The sequence below is a fragment of the Macrobrachium rosenbergii genome, chromosome 3, assembly GCF_040412425.1.
Source record: "Macrobrachium rosenbergii isolate ZJJX-2024 chromosome 3, ASM4041242v1, whole genome shotgun sequence".
In the NCBI taxonomy this organism is placed as follows: Eukaryota; Metazoa; Arthropoda; class Malacostraca; order Decapoda; family Palaemonidae; genus Macrobrachium; species Macrobrachium rosenbergii.
Window position 1 is genome coordinate 44,002,947 of NC_089743.1, and position 17,067 is coordinate 44,020,013.

Genomic DNA, 17,067 nt, shown 5'->3' on the forward strand with positions numbered 1-17,067 from the left:
GGCATGAACCTGAAGGGGTACGCCTGCTCCCCGAGTCTGAATCCCAAGAAGGGATAGGACCTTTCTGCAACCAAGATGTGAAAGGAAGCGTCGGAAAGGTCTATAGAGGTGGTTACGGCTCCACGGCGCAGTAGGATCCGAACCCACAAGACTGTAAGCAACCGAGACTTGCCGCATGAATAAGGAAAACAAACGGGACAGGCCGGAAAAATTTTCCAGTGGAAGGGAACTTCCTTGGCAGACTAAAAAGCCTGACAGGCCATTCACAAAGACCCCAGAACTCTGGCCGGAGGCTGATTGAACCTGATTTGGGGAGACAGTCCAGCCCCACCCCGGGCCCTGATAACTATACTCTGGGCCCAGGAACTGAAGTTCCAGTGGCCCCGAAAATGGTACAGCCTCCCACCCATATGAGAAATACTACAGGGAGGAGGCTTGATTGCCTCCCGTGAAGCGAATGCCTTCCCAATTTCTCGGAGAGGAGTAGGATGCTTCCCTGCTCCTATGATAACCCCGAGGGTCAGAGCCTCTGGCCAAATGTCTAGTGAAAATTCTTTCCTTAGGTTTTCCTATGAAGCAAAGAAAACTCCGGCGGAGGCACGTGGGGGAGGCAGAGACACACGGGGGTGTTACAAGGGGCTGATGTGTTGGCTGAACCTGCACACATCGAGGTGGAGGCTGGGAGTGAGAGCTGACGGCTGTCTAGGGGCAGAGACCTGAAGAGCCTGCACCACCGCCTGAGCAGGGTGGCTCTTGAACTACATGAACTTCTTGCCGGACTTGGGACAGGACCTGGCAAGATCAGACCGTTTCTGCTCGTAGGGTAGACACCCATGAGAACGGAGGCTCTGGGTAACATTAGTAGCCCCAGACGGGCCGTAACAACGCCCACCTGGGGAAAAGATTAATTCTCCAGGTGAAACTGTTGATAAGATTTTTCAGCTCAAGGCTGAACGGGCAAGCCTGACTTACCCCCTGTTTCAGCTTCCGAAAATTGACTTTGGAAGCTTAGGGAGCTGTACGCTGACAAAATTAGAAGCGTAGTCTGGGGTTAGAAGATTCACTGTGAATGTATCTGTGATATCTGTCTCCTGGAAATGCCTCAGCGATACATTTTCAAAACAAGCCTGTTGATAAGAGGGGCTACATTCGGAGCACAAGGGGTAAGAAACGGGGCTCTCAAAGAGAGCACGGTAAGACCCCACAGCTGGCGTGAACTTGGAATTCTCCGCCTGCCACTCCGTTAGAGTTCTCAGGAGACGATGTGTCCAGCCCCTAGCTGAGGGCTCACTTATGGATCCTACCAGACAGATGCCATGCTCGTTCTGACAGTCTGGTAAAACCCGGATAAGAGGATACCAGACTGGAAGGGAAGAAATGCCCTTCCACCAACCTCCGTGTGCCCACACCCCCGACAGGAGGGTGCCTCCATGCTGGGAAGCATAAAGGGAAGGCGCCAAGATTCCCCAGACTGGAGGGGAAAAGAGGTGGAGGTGTCCGGAACGATAGAATTCCAGAACGGAGCAGGACTTAACAGGTGATCCATTGACAATGAGTTTTGAGATTAATCTCTTGGGATTTAAGCTCCTGGGAAAGGGAAGGCACGGACCATGAGGTAGATAGTTAGTTTAATAGGTTGACAATGACCCTCAAATCGAGCTCCTTATAAGGAGACCCGTAAAAGAGTTTTCAACAAAGGAAGGAGGGGTAACCGCCTTGCTTTGCTTGGACCGTGTCCCTTTCAGAAGACGAGGCCAAACTCGTAGATGGCACCGGATTAGAGATCCGAGACGTCCTCGAGGGGCCCCGGAGCGGGTCTTCTTGGTTTAAAAAGGGTCTTCTTTTTGTTTTTTTTTTTTTTTTTTTTTTTTTTTGACTTCACCATAGGGACGGTAGACCAGGAACCGTCGAAAAGGGATGAGAAGCTAACGAATCCCCTAAAGGAAAAGTTTGCCTCACCTAATTCCGAGCTAAGCGGAAAAGGTTTGCCTCAATTATTCCCGCACCTACTTATCGCTCCGGGACGATGTTCACAGGTCCGAGAACGAGACAGAAGGCCGCAACGTCTTCAGAAAACTCTCCGTAAACAATTAACTTGAAGCGAAGAGTTACGAGACTTGCGGCCGGCCTCCAGGAGGGGGAAAAATTAGGACCCCAGACACCGGAGGAACAACTATTAATAAGTTATATAAGACGGAGTTTGGCGAAGGAAAAACCGATAGGTGTATATGAAACCTACCAATTTACCAAGAATCTCGCCCGGAAACGGAGTTTGGCGGAGGAAATCGATAGGCGTATATGAAACCTACCGATCCACCGAGAATCTCGCCGGAGAGAGCCCAAACACCGAAAGATTAACTATTAATAAGCCACAAGAGGCGGAGAACCGATAGGTTTATATGAAACCTACCGAATTAACGAAATCCCGCCGGAGACGGAGTTTGGCGGAGTGAAATCAATAGGCGTATATGTGAAACCTACCGATTTATCGCCGAAAGAGCGACTATTAATAAGCCACATGAGGCGGAGCTTGACGGAGGTAAAACCGACAGGTGTATATGAAACCTACGGATTCATCAGGTAGCCTGCTCGGGAGAGCATAGCGTACAACGCAATCTGCCGGGTGCCAAACGACTAATAATAAGCCAAAGGAGGCGGCGTTTGGCGGAGATAAAACCGACTGGTGTAAATAAAACCTACGGATTCATCAAGTAGCCTGCTCGGAGAGAGCATAGCGTACTTTACAACCTTCCGAGTCAAGAATAAGTCACATGAGGCGGAGTTTGGCGGAGACGAAACCGACAGGTATATATAAAACCTACGGGTTCATCAAGAAGTCTGCTCGGGGAGAGCATAGCGTACTTCATAACCTTCCGTGCCAAACTATAAATCCAAAACAGACTGCGCACCGGAATGGGAGCTATAGACTCCGTGACCGCTGGTTTGTTGCAGGATAGCGGAGCATTCCTGCACTTGACAAAACCAGCCGAAAACGTATGAGAAAAGGGCATGCTGGAACGGATGCCGGAGCAGAGTACTGAAAGTCTTTTTGTAAGATATGTTTTGTCTCTTGGTGGAAAAGAAGAAAATGCTGTAAACTATACATTTCGAGTTTACGACCACAAGATGAGATTGAAATTAAGTTTATATTCTTTGTGTTCGCTCAATAAAAGCAGTAGACACACTATAATTACTAATGGCTTTACTACCAAAAATGATTAAATAAGGTATGGTTTTGTTAATTTAAAAGATGTTAGTTTTTGGAACATATTTCATAGCCTGGTACATATATGGCACATCTTCAGGTATGGAGTTATTTCTGATTCCCACTGTTTTTTTGCAATGTAAACCACTGCACTGTTAATTTCGATCATCAGATTTAGTATCTTTAGGTAATGGTATTTATATGCATGTTTAGCAGTTTCTAGGTCCCCCACATACTATTTCATTCATGTTTTTTTGTGACCATGTGGAGTTTTATTATAAGCTTATTTTGTTTATTGATAGCAAGAATTTGCCAAATCATTTGGAAGACATTCAAGACAATACATTTTGAATTGTATGTTCAAGTTCAGTGATCTGAAAGCAATTTTAGACAGCTAGTGCCAGGATTTACAGCAGGAGTTTATGGAATATGCCTGCCATCCAGTTCACTGCTGACACTTCATTTCTTATCTGTATTCTTTTTAAATGTATTCTACTCCTTGGTGCTGATGTTTTTTTGTTGCCAGTTTATATTTTTTGTCTAATTTGAAGTTTTCATTGTTTTTCCCATACCCTTTCTTAGCCATTTTTCTGTTGGTTGGTTATTTTGTACAATGCATTGTTGCTGTAACTCAGATGTTCCTGTATATAATGCACCAGTCCACTGAGTCAATTTTAGTTGTGTGCCCCCTAATATTACTAGTTGCTTGATTCGTATGTTGTTTAGTGTACAGAATTTTGACAGAATTTTTAGGTCAATTGCTTGCTTTATGGAAGCCTCGCATTAAAGGAAATAATCCACTTTGGGTATATTTCAGTTTACACATCATGTCCCTGAATTCCATGACCTGCACTCGTTGCGGGGAAAGCTTCGAACCCCAGGAAAAGATCGTCAACTCCAATGGTCAGCTGTGGCATACGCAGTGTTTTGTGTAAGTTGCATTTTAACATATTTAGATTTCGTAATTGTAATTCCAGCTTAGTATTTTTGGATTGTTCTAAGAGTTCCTTTTGATTTGAACTGGACTGTTGATGCCACAGACCTTATCCAAAAGCTTGGATAAGGTTTGTGTTCATATTTTTTTTAGTTCACTTCTTTACCTTTCCACTTTGGGCAAAGATAAAACAGTCTGCAGATTACAGCTTAATCCTTTTATGTCTATAATCATTTACAACAAAAATCTCTGATGAAATAATGAATGTTGAGGAGGAAACAATTAAATTTAACTACCTGTAATGAATGTCAGTCATGAAGTTAGGCAATTCAATTGAAATTATTGCATATTTTTGTCAGACTTTTGTATGTGTACTGTATTTAGGGAACAAGAAAAATACATTGTATATTTTACCTGAACTTTATTGCATCTTGGTTCTGAGTGATTGGGAACTATCTGTATATTTTTTTGTGCATTTAGTGATATCAGGTTAAGGTGGTGGTATACCAATCCATGATACAAGTATTGTATGTTAAAATTAGGAAAAAAACAATTACTGTATCTGGGATTTGTTTGCATGAAGTAAACACTACCATATTTAAAATGCTAATAAGTAAAGCCTACATGTGTCTCAGAAACACAACAAATGAAACAAGAAGGTTGGCTGTTGCAGGTAGCAAGTACATGCTCATATAGTTCCATCTTGCCCCAGTAGCTAGCAATCTTACTTGCTGTATGTATGTTTACTAGTTTGCAACTCACAGAGGTCCTCAGACTGTCAGATGTGAAGTTGCCTTGTGTCATTATCAATTATTTTTATCAAGGAACCCATTTTCAAGAACCCCAAGAAAAGTTGTGCTCAACAAATCTAATTGCCATGCCACTACAAAGGATTATCAGCTTTCTTGATAAGCTCTATGCTAATTTCATGTCAAATTTTTCAAGACCCTAATCACCTGTGTAGTGCCTGCCAGGAACAGGTCTTTTACTTCAGATTAACTGTTCTATTTGTCTTTATTGATCCTTTCCACAGATGAGGTTAGTGTTAACTCTGTTCCAGAGTTGTCAGTTGTGTAATGTCCTGCTTGACAAATGGACAATATATTGGTTGTGAAGGCGTGTCCTTTGTTATTCCAGCCACGGTTCCTCTGGCTACTATCTCTTTGGGAGACCTGTATTGTGACCAGCTGAGGGAATTCATGTTCTCTATTCTGCATTAGTAGCTGAAGGAGAGCAGGTATTGCTTTTCAGATGAGATGCCCTTGCCCCCTTTCCTTCCTCCACAGCTGGGTGCTCTCAGTGCAGATGTTGGGTCATTTAATGAGGGCCCTTCTTTTTTTCAAAGTGCAAGCAGAGGTTCAGTGTTGACGCAACTACAGCTAGTAGAACTCCCACTTCCAGTTATGTTCTTGGTGCCAGTCACACAATTGTCAAGTGTCTGTGTCTGCTCTGCTGTCTCCAGTTGTACTCCTGCTGCAGCCTCTTTTAAATCAACACACTACCTCCAGCAGACACCTTTCAGAATGGGGACAGTATCTTCAGCTCATCACTTCATATAGAAAGAGGACTTGGCCACCAGACTGCAGGTCATCAGGTTGCTTCACCCCGTAGGGGGATAGTGCTGTCAGTGCACCTCATGTGGTCCACTGTAGGCATTAACTTAGGGTTTTTGCAGTGTCCTTTTACTGTACCTCCTTCATATTCTCTTTGGGTTTTTGCAGTGTCCTTTTACTGTACCTCCTTCATATTCTCTTTCTTCCGTCTGACTTTCCACCCTCTCTAACAATCATTCATAGTGCAACTTGTAAGGTTTTCCTCCTGTTACACCTTTCAGACCTTCTTACTGTCAATTTCCCTTTCAGCACTGAATGGACTCATAAGTCCTACTGCTTGGCCTTTGGCCTAAATTCTATACAGTATTCTATTTTATTCTATTCTCGGGCTACTTCAGCATGCCGAGACAGAAATTAAAATTTTTAATGCATATTGAGTCTCTCTCTAATGATGGGGATACTCTGGGGAATGGCTTAAGGATTTTTCTCAGAAAAGACAAACTCTAGTCAAACATCACAATCTGTCATTGTAGCATAAGTAAGATAAAGTTTTTACTGTACTTATTGAATGTAAAAATTTATATGGGTATGAAATATGCTGATTTTAGGATATGCCATATTTTATAACTAAATTTTATTTTTATAGGTGTGCTCAGTGTTTTCGACCATTTCCTGATGACATTTTCTATGAATTTGAAGGACGAAAATACTGCGAACATGATTTTCAGGTTTTGTTTGCTCCATGCTGTGGCAAATGCAGTAAGTTGAAGTTTAAAATTATTTTTTTAAGTTTATATTGATTTTTATAATTATTAGCAATTGATATAATTATTGACAGATTTGACAGTTCAGTACCTTCCATTTTGTGGTATTGGAAAATTTCCATATTGTGGGTAGTCAGATTGCTCTTTTCTTCGAGCAACTTGTACTGCTTTACCCTATTCAGGTTCACTATTTTAGCATTCTCTTTTATTAAAGATCTTAGCCATTTCCTTTAGACACTTCAGTCTGAGTGTATTGTTCTTCATAGTGCTTTTCTTGATATTTACTTAGGATTTATTAGTAACCTTCTTGGGTATACACAGTCTTTTTATGTGTTTATTAAACTTGCAGATGAATTCATCATAGGTCGAGTAATTAAGGCTATGAACTTCAACTGGCATCCTCAGTGCTTCACATGTGAGCTTTGTGACAAGGAGTTAGCTGACTTAGGATTCATCCGTAATGCTGGCAGGGCTCTCTGTCACGAGTGTAATGCTCGAGTAAAGGCAGAATCACAAGGAAAGTATATGTGCCACAGATGCCAGTAAGTAAAGGCTATTTTGTTTTGAAATTGGACTGTATTTCTTAATAATTTTTTTTGTTATCCACTCAAATTAAATTTATTGTACTGTTTTTTAAGAGTAGTTTTCTTGTAAAATATGTGTTTACTTCAAGATCAATGATATTAAATTTTTTCCTTGAGATATTATGTCATATTGTTGTGTATGTTTACTTCAAGACCAATGATATTAAATTTTTTCCTGAGATACTATGTCATATGGTTGTGTATCTTATTCAGTAGGACCCAACAACATCAATTTGTACTTTCAGCTCAACAATTGACGGACAACCTTTGCGTTGGCGTGGAGACACTTTCCATCCTTATCACTTCAACTGTGCTGCCTGTGGTATTGAATTGACTGCTGATGCACGAGAGGTGAAGAGTAGGCCTGGCTATACTGCCAATGATATGGTAAGATAAATTCTCATCACAAAGATTTGTATTAATGATTAATTTCAAGACTTGAGGAACTGTTTGGTATGCTTAATCAAACTCATGAAAGCGAATTTGCAGGTCCGTAATATGAGACTACAAGTAACTGACAGTAATACTGAAGTTCTAATTAAAATATTGTTAGGCGTAAGGATTATGGTTAAAACATTGACTATTTTTTTGTCCCTTTTTCAGAAGGGGTTCACAGGAAATTTTACTATCTTCATAATTCAAATCAAGTGAATAATTTTTTTGATGGCTGTTTGCATAAATAGTATGTTTTGAAAGAAGAAAATATTTAATTCAAAAGATTTTACTGTATATGACGACTTAATTGTTGAGGAGTCTTTTGATGTCATTAGTTTCCTTTCAGTCATAAATTTTTGAGTATCATTTTTGTACAGTATACGGGGTTTATGAAAGAAATTCCTGTCAAATCAAAAGTCCTTTATTAACAACATGAGACAAGCAAGTTTAGTAATACAGTGCCTGTTCCAAAGAGTGGCATATCTGTAGAGTGCAGTAACTACAGGCCAATCTCGTCTCCCTGTGCTCTTTAAAATTGCTGAAAAACCTATTTTTAAGCCACAGTATAAGTATGTGGAATCTAAAGGATTGTTAGCTGATAGTCAATATGCATACAAGAAGCAGTTAGGTACCTGCGATGCTCTTTCAGACTTGACATGCCATTTGCAAGGGAACCTTGATAAGGGTTTGGAGTGCAGAGTAATTTAAATAGATTTTTGTGCTCCTTTGATTTAGTAAATCACAAGGCACCTATTTATAAACTTCAGAATCTTGGATAGGTGGATATGTTTTAGGATTAGTTAGTTAGTTATAAATGATTTGTTTAACCAGACCTCTGAACTCTTTTAGGGTTCTTCTCGGGCTGGGAAAAGAATGGGGGAAAGAGTACATAAAAAAATTAAGTAGTTAACTAAATAAATAAATAATAAAAAAGGGGGAGTTAGAAAAAACAATCAAGAAAAAAAAAAAAAAAAAGGGAAGATTATATTTTACTTATCAATTTAATTTTGTTTAGGAAAAGAATGATATTATTAATTGAAAAGTTATTACCTTCTGCTAGAATATCCTTTATTGATTTATTTTGTAAATAAGTCTTTCTTTCATGATGCCATCTGGGACAGTCAATCAAGATGTGTTTGATTGTTACTGGGATGTTACATCTTTCACAAGTTATTGGGTTTCTGTGCGGAGTTGACATCAGATGACCATGTGTGAGTCTGGAGTGTCCTATTCTGAGTCTAGTTAAAATAACCTCATTGATTCTTTGCTTTTGGGTAGAAGAATGCCATTTTTTAACTTCGTTCTTAATTTGTTTTAGTTTGTTTTGTGGGGGTATATTTGTCCAATCATTTTGCCAATCCCTATAAATTAAGGGTTTAACTGATGCTAGCCAGTCTGATATGGGTGCTTTCATAGTAGTTGGGGGGATTGTACAAGCCAATTTTGCAGCTTTATAGGCTTTCTCATTACCCTCAATACCTACATGGGCTGGGATCCAACAAATTTGAAGGCCGTTTGTAATTAACTGATGTATTTCCCGTTGTATATTTTGGACAAGGTGATTATTTGATTTAAATGATCCTATTGCTTCAATTGCACTTCTTGAGTCGCTCAATATGAATGCTGAAGGAATTCCTTTTTTTGTTATAATCTTGAGAGCCAATTGTATGGCTGTAATTCTGCTGTAAATACTGATGATATTAGAGGAAGGCCCATTTGGATAGTTTTATCACTTGAATAGGCTGATGAGCCCACTCCAGCTTCATTTTTGGATCCATCTGTGTAGATTATGAAGGGATTACCCTTCCGTCTTATGTGTTCCATGGCATGTTGATGGTACATTTCTGTGTTGGACATATATTTCTTTGAAAGATATGATAAATATGTGCACATTTTTGCCCTTTTAGTGTCCATGGTGTGACTGGATTTATTTCTTGGGTAAATTTGGGTATCATGTTATGTAAATTCAATAGATGATTAGTTTTTTTAGTAAATGAGTTTTGATTTGGGTTATTATTTGTATTTTGATTGAGAAATTTATTTGATGCAGGAGATGTGCCTGCTTGAAGGGATAAGCCTCTTCTTAAAGTAATTAGATCTCTGTAATATTTTAGAGGCAGCTGGCCTGCCTCTGCTAGGATAGACACAGTTGGAGATGAGCGGAAGGCTCCTGTACATATAGCATCCTCGTGATGTAAAGCATCTAGAGATTTTAAAGTTGTTTCTGAGGCAGTTGAATAAATTGGACAGCTATAATTTATAACATAGTACTGTTGCATTGTATAACATTAACATTGTGTCTCGTCCTGCACCCCATTTGGTGTGTGAGATTTTCTTTAATAAAGTAAGGGCTTTAGATCCTTTGGCTTTGATATATTTGACATGATCTTTCCAATTTAAATGTTGGTCAAAAATTATACCCAAATATTTAACACTATTGCACATGTTTATCTCTTCATTATAAAGATATAACTTAATGGTTTGTTGTTTCAACCATCTTTTGTCTTTGTAGAAGACAATGCCATTTGTTTTATTTACCGACAACTTGAAGCCTACGGAATTGGTCCAAGTGGTTATATTTTTTTGTTGCTATATTAAGTATTCTTTGAGCATGTCTCAAAGAATAACTTTGAATTACAAAATCATCCACATACAAACTATTTTGTACACCCTCAGGCAGGTTCATAGTAATGTCATCTATTGCCAGGGCAAATAAGATGCAGCTCAAAACACTGCCTTGGGGGATACCCTCCTCTTGTACGTAGCTACCTCATGATTTCCTGACAGGTAGGCAGGGGTTGCTGTGGATGGGATCTTTAGTGATTTCCCACCCCATCCTCCCCTGCAGGTGGATGGAATGTTGCCGAATGAGTCTGAAGCTTTAACTATTCTAGGTGTGACTTTTGACTCTTATATAACTTTTGTGAAACATCTAATGAAAGTTTCAGCAAATGCCGCACAAAAGTTAGGTATTGTTCATAAGGCCTTATATACTGTATATATAACAAAGATGAAATTAATGCAACCTGTTTCGGTTGTGGGTGCCTGCTTCTGCCAGAGATTTATCTATCTAAAGAGTGGTTCCTGGTGGTAGGTTTCTGTTTCCTATTAGTAGCAGTTATGACTTGGACCATCGATGGATGGTCTCTTGTTTTTCACTTTTTCATAAGTTGTATTTCAACAGAGATCTTTCATAATTGATCCCTGATCCCATTTATCTGCCAAGAGCAACCAGATTTGCTGAGCAGCAACACCAATATGCAGTAAATGTGCCTTGCTGTCAAACTTCTAAGTTCCAGAGGACCTTTAATTCTCACACCGTTGGACTGTGGCAGCCTTCCAGAGGATGTCGTGCAATTGGAACTTCTGAATTTCAAGCGAAAATGCAGTGCATTACTACCCTAATACTATTTTGCATTTAAAGTTCATCTATTTATTAGTTATTTTTTTTTTGATAAATGGGATCTCCTCTTTCTTTATTTCACTTTACTTCCTCTTACTTCTTCCTAATGAACACCATATTCTTTGGAAGCTTGAATTTCAAGTCAATGGCCCCTTTAGGCTTGTTCCATATGAATAGGTTTCATCTTCAGAATAGTAGTGTTTACATATGTAGAGTAACTCCTTGTTTACAAAATGGTAGAGAAATTTGTCCTCTTGCTGTATTTCACTTTACTTCTCTTACTTCTTCCTAATGAACACCGTATTCTTTGGAAGCTTGAAATTCTAGTCAGTGGCCCCTGTAAGCTTGATCCATATGAACAGGTTTCATCTACTGAATAATAATGTTTACATATGTAGAGTAACTCCTTGTTTACAAAATGGCAGAGAAATTTGTACTACCTCTGAGTGCATGGGTCAAATCTACTTTGGAAAAGCTTTTTCAGGCAATCCCTGGTCTGGTGTCTGATGGCATCTTACATTTAATCTGTAGCAGAACCACCTTTTAAGGTTTCCCTCAATTGATTGAAAATGTGTCTGAGAATACCAGATCTTAAGGCAGATGTAGCACCACTGACCATTTGATTTTTGCAATAGCCTGTGATGATGTCAATTAAGATGGTGGAATTGGATTGCATTGAGCTGTTTCTGTGGTCTCGGGGATGGCTTCTCAAAGCTTCCAGAGCGATGCAATGTAGAGATTGCTGTTTGTCCTTGTCCCACACTGAAGGAAATCTGGCAAAATCAGCCCCTTGTCACCAACAAGGTGAAAACATTCACTATATGTTTTCCTCGGTGATTGCTATCATTTGCCTTGCTGTATCTCAACTTTTTCACTCATTATCTCACACAGAATATAATATCCTTCTTTTGTCAGGATGTCAGTGATGGCCTTTTGTTCCTGCTTCATATCAGTGGCTATACAGCACCTGAAAATACAGAAATTATGTTAGTAATGCATATGAAACTGATGATGTAAAGGCACCACATTCTGTTGACTAGTTTTGGCAAGCAGGTAATTACTGCTACTAGTACAACCTGTAATTACTTCTACTAGTACAACCCAAGTTTAAATCCTAACTTAGCTTAATTTACCTCTGATAGAGAAGGGATCCCGTATTAATGTGGAAAAGAAATTAAAGTTACCCCACCAGTTCTTGTTATCAAGTTAGGAGAGGTTTTTGTTCCAAGTGAGTCATTATTCTGTCGGAGTCACATTAAGAATAAAGCTGTGCTGTACCTGTTAGGTTAACCCAATTATTATACTGCCTACTTCATAGCCTAAAATTCTTTGAATTGCTCTTGATTATTGAAACAATTACTTTTTTCTTGTAGAATGAGCTGTATTGCCTACGATGTCATGACAAAATGGGTATACCAATTTGTGGAGCTTGCCGACGCCCCATTGAAGAACGTGTGGTCACTGCATTAGGCAAGCACTGGCATGTGGAGCATTTTGTGTGTGCTAAATGTGAAAAACCGTTCATGGGTAATCGCCATTACGAACGGAAGGGTCTTGCCTACTGTGAAACTCATTACCATGAGTTGTTTGGAAACCTGTGCTTTGTTTGTAATGCAGTCATTTATGGTGATGGTGAGTGTTTAGACTACAGTATTGAAGGTTTTGTAAGGAAATTTTTAAAAAGTACAGGCATCCATCGCTGTGTAATTGGGTTACATTCTTCAGAAATAAATTTAATGGTGTTTGATCGTACTGATATCATAAATTTGGTTTAATGAGGTAATATTCTTAGCCACTCATGAATAAAAAATTATCATTAAAAACCATCAAGCCAGCTATCAGTATTTATGAGTAATGCATGTAGCTGCATTTATTCAAACAATAAATTACTGTACAGAACACTTAATATTGAAATAAAAAGTGAAAAAAATTGAGCAAGTAAAGAAGTGACTGAACACACCTTTTAGTGAAATGCAGTTAGGCAAGGTGGGAGCATGTGTGGGGTAAGTGAACATCGAGGAGGAGGAGTTCTCTGGAGAGTTTTATAATGGCAGTTTATCATTGTTTTTGTCTTTGGACTGTATCTATCTCCCTAAATTGATTTCAGCTTGAACTTAAAGAAATGTTAAGAGGCTGGCAACTGTTAGGCAACACTTTCCACTTTCTAGTGATGAAACTACCATAGTCAACCATCAAATTGTCAGAATTTATTTCCTAGTACAGTGTACAGGCTTAAACTGTATGCTTGGCAGTGCAGAAGTAAGTTATGTAGTACATGGTAGTATCTTGAGCATGGAAAGCAAACTACACTTTAGTTTTACAAATGGTAATAAACAATGGGCAAAAGAACAGGCAGATTGCCTCAGGAATATAAGGGACCTCACAGTTTTTTTGGTAGGAAAGCTTATGATTTATAACTTACCTACTGCACACATGTCGGTTGGGTAGTGATGGATGCCTATACTCATGCCTTTATTTATACATCACCTAAATATAAGTGATGACAGCTAAGCAGTTTTTCTCTTAGTTTTTCTGTTTCATGTTAGTACAGTATCTCAGTTCAGAATATTCTAGAAATAAGTACAGTACAAGATTTTCAGAATATTCTACAAATAAGTACAGTACAAGATTTTCAAAGTTAATTTTTGCCAACTAATGTTTTTTTTTTCAGTGGTGATGGCTCTGAATAAGGCTTGGTGTACTCATCATTTTGCCTGCTCTCTTTGTGACACTAAAATGAACCAGAAAACAAAATTCTTTGAATTTGACCAGAAGCCAGTAAGTGTTTCCCCTTTTATATTTGCTGTTTATTTTAATATCTAGGGACAGTATTAACACTTCAGCCCAATCAGTTAGGTTTGGTGGATATCCTGTGAATATTGTGGTATATACTATTATAGAAATGAACTAATTTTAACGTAATTTTGCTTTAATTGTTTTTTTATGCTTTTCCAGATCTGCAAGAAATGCTATGAAAGGTTCCCTCAAGAGTTGAAGAAGCGTCTGAAACGGCAGCACGAGGTTCAGGCTCGTGGAGGAAGGCCAATACAGAACTAATTTACAAAGGGAGGCAACATCCTAATGGAATTTTGAATGGCAAAAGTTTGTTATGGCTTATTCACATTACCAAGTATGCTATTTTCTTGCTTTAATGGTATTTTATTTAATTTATGCAGATAATCCTTCTGTAATAAAATTTCACATGCTACTTTTTTCAGAGAACAAATCTCTGGCAAAATTGCTGCAGTAGTATATCTGCTAAATTTGTCCATGAAATCTAATTTTAAGGTCATTAATTTACTATCAGTGGCCTTTTTAACACTGAAGGTTTCTGTGTAATGAACAAAATAATCATTACTTACCAAAGTTAACAGTAGTTCTAACAGGACCTACATCTAGTGTGCATGTGAGAATTTGTACAACTATAATAATATTCAGTATTTATACTTTTTATTGTTCATGCTGTTGTAAGTGCAAAAAGTTTTGTGATAAATTTTACAACTATTTGGAGTAGGCTACTGTAATTAAAATGATAAGTGTTAAATGTAATCAAATTTCCTTGTCTAGTTCCTGATAATTACGTATATTTACAGTATGTATGAAGAATCTCAAGTCAGAAAAATGATTGGGACTGTTCTTATATGGATGTATGAAATAAGGTTTTTATGTGGAAAAATAGTTTTACAAAATTTTTAAAATTTTTCTCGGTGTTTTATTTATTACATGGGTGTTGAATATAGATTTAGATATTAATCTGTTCAGAGTTATGTGCCAAAGTATGACTGTTACAGTATACTATAGTTATTTATATCATATTGTTATAAGATAGACTGAAGAATTTATAGGAAACCCAAGGCAAAATGTAAGTCAAGCCAAGTCACTGAAACAAAAGATTTTGCATGTTGAGGACACTAGTTCTTGTTGCAATGTCAGTTGATAATATAGATTGGTGTGATCTTAGAAAGTCGTCACATTAATGCTTTGAAGCTTTAATTATAGAATTCAGGCCTGTATTAAGTTACTAGTTCCAAAAGTTAGGTCAATCACTGGTCATTAATTTGCTAATGTTCTAAAACCAGTAATGCTCCATTGGCAAATTTTGATCAATTGTTAATCCTTGAGACAATTATTTATGCATACTTTTCTGCTTTAATCTGATCTAAGTTAGTGGTAATGATATTTAATACCTCATTGCCAGACTTGCAGACATAGGGTGATCAGTCTGTAAGACATGTCTGTAATGGAGGGGATTTAATGATTTGACACAAACAAAAAATACCAGAGAAAGGATTCTTGATATATTTACATAGATTCATTTATTTGAATGGCATGCTAAATATAATGGCTGCACATTGAGACTGGAATTAAAAACTAGGAAAATAGAGCCAACTGTCTGAACTGTATTGCCTTAAAAACTACTTGCATAACCTTACAAAGCTGGAAAATGTATCATGCATTTTTTCTGTCGTAATGCAATAACTACATGTCAAAAAGCACAATTGTAGCTATTTGTTTGGTATGAAGCACTATCCTTATCCTTGTCTCATAAATACAAATATATAATAACCTTGATCAAGAAAGTTCTTACACTACAACAGATGGAATTAGTTTTATTTTGAAGGCTTAGTGTAAGTCCAAGTACTGTATAGTTTTCACATGAGCTGACATTAAGCTAAAGGTAACAGTATTATAGCATATGAAAAGGACAGAGACGAACTTGCCTGCTTAAGGTCCCACCAACTAATGACTTCCTGAAGTCTGATGCACTCTTTCCCATATATATTGGCATAAGGAAACTAGCGCTTCTTTCACTGTAGTTTGGTAAATCGCAATATTTTCCAGTTTTTCAGGCTCTTAGACTTTTGACTCTCAGAAAGATTGGTGCTGCATAGCTCAATGGTCATTTTAATGTTTCTGTACATAAAAAGGAAAAGATTGATTAGCAAGCCATTTTCTAACTGAAATAAGGATGACAGTTTCCATAACTAATGGATATATTTAGTTAATTTTATTTTTTGTGAAGAAGGTGATTAATGCTTGTATTGTTGACTTTATAGGGGTCCAATTCTCTTAATGAATTCAGGGAAAATCCAAGTTTGCTTTTGGTAGATGTCATAAAGGGATGTGCTAAGTAGAATCTCACTTTTCACTGAAATCTGATCTTGGAGTTCACTGAAACTTGATTTTTTGTATGTGGACTGTTATGCATTAGTGTTTGTTCTTGGCCTTTGCCTGACTGATTTTATAAAATTATTGTGTTTGTGTTACAGTACTGAAAGCACCAAAGTCCTTTAGGTGAAATGTATCTAGGTGCTTTGGTACCACTGTCATTTTTAACTCGTGTTAAATTATATTTGATGATTCAGTCTGCACATCTAAGTATCACTGACTGAATATTTGTTTTGAGGTATTATACATAAATGTTCCTTAACATGGTTTTATGCTAACATGCATTATGCAGGTTATAGAGAATGAAGTTGGATATAGGGTACAATTACATTTTAAAATTGTTAGATGACAATTCAGTAATAAAGAGGGAAATGAACATTCTTATCTTAAATGCAAATGTAAGCAAAGTTTTAAATGCATTAATTATTGTTTTCTTAATGTTGTCTACCAACAATGAAGTGTACCTTATATATAAACATTGTGCCTTAAAATTGCCTTTAGAAATAGATGGGAATTTATTGCAAATTTTATGCATTTTCTTGTGAAAGAAAATTTATTTGTAATATTTTTAATTACAAAAATAAGATTTATGTTCTCTGAGCTATGGTGCTTTCATTGTGTATGTAATCAATGAATTGTTATATGGTGAATTTAATGTTTTATGATCAGTTTATTTTAACTATGTGAGTTAATATCACTAATTAAGTATTGCAATGGAATAATCAAGTCAGTAACTAATTCTTAATCTATATAATTATAATAGGTGCAATAAATTTAGACATAAATCATGTTTTATTTCCTATTTTCACTTTTTGTGAGAAGATTGAAGATGATCTTGGTTGTCATCTCTAGCCATTATTATTTGCTCTTTTTAATGCATATAAAACAGGGTACTCAGAGCCCCAGCATTTGCTGTCACCTTTCGCATATGTTGGCGCATTCCATATTGTAAACCCCCTTGGGTGGGTAGTGCTGTCAGTGCACTTTATGTGGTGCACTGCAGGCATTACTTACAGTTCT

At 37.6% G+C, this 17,067-nt stretch overlaps 1 protein-coding gene across 4 annotated transcripts in view; it reads left to right on the top strand.

Moving 5' to 3' along the window:
- stck (LIM zinc finger domain containing stck) overlaps positions 1 to 16,832 on the top strand; it is an 80,785-nt gene extending 63,953 nt beyond the window's left edge. For all 4 annotated transcript variants that reach the window (XM_067131387.1, XM_067131391.1, XM_067131396.1 and 1 more), the window contains 7 exons: positions 4,023 to 4,136; positions 6,339 to 6,451; positions 6,806 to 6,998; positions 7,286 to 7,427; positions 12,252 to 12,510; positions 13,550 to 13,656; positions 13,834 to 16,832. In XM_067131387.1, coding sequence (XP_066987488.1) covers positions 4,023 to 4,136; positions 6,339 to 6,451; positions 6,806 to 6,998; positions 7,286 to 7,427; positions 12,252 to 12,510; positions 13,550 to 13,656; positions 13,834 to 13,935 — 1,030 coding nt within the window. In that variant the 3' untranslated portion in view covers positions 13,936 to 16,832. The remainder of the gene's footprint in view (positions 1 to 4,022; positions 4,137 to 6,338; positions 6,452 to 6,805; positions 6,999 to 7,285; positions 7,428 to 12,251; positions 12,511 to 13,549; positions 13,657 to 13,833) is intronic.
- The last annotated feature ends 235 nt before the right edge of the window (positions 16,833 to 17,067 follow it).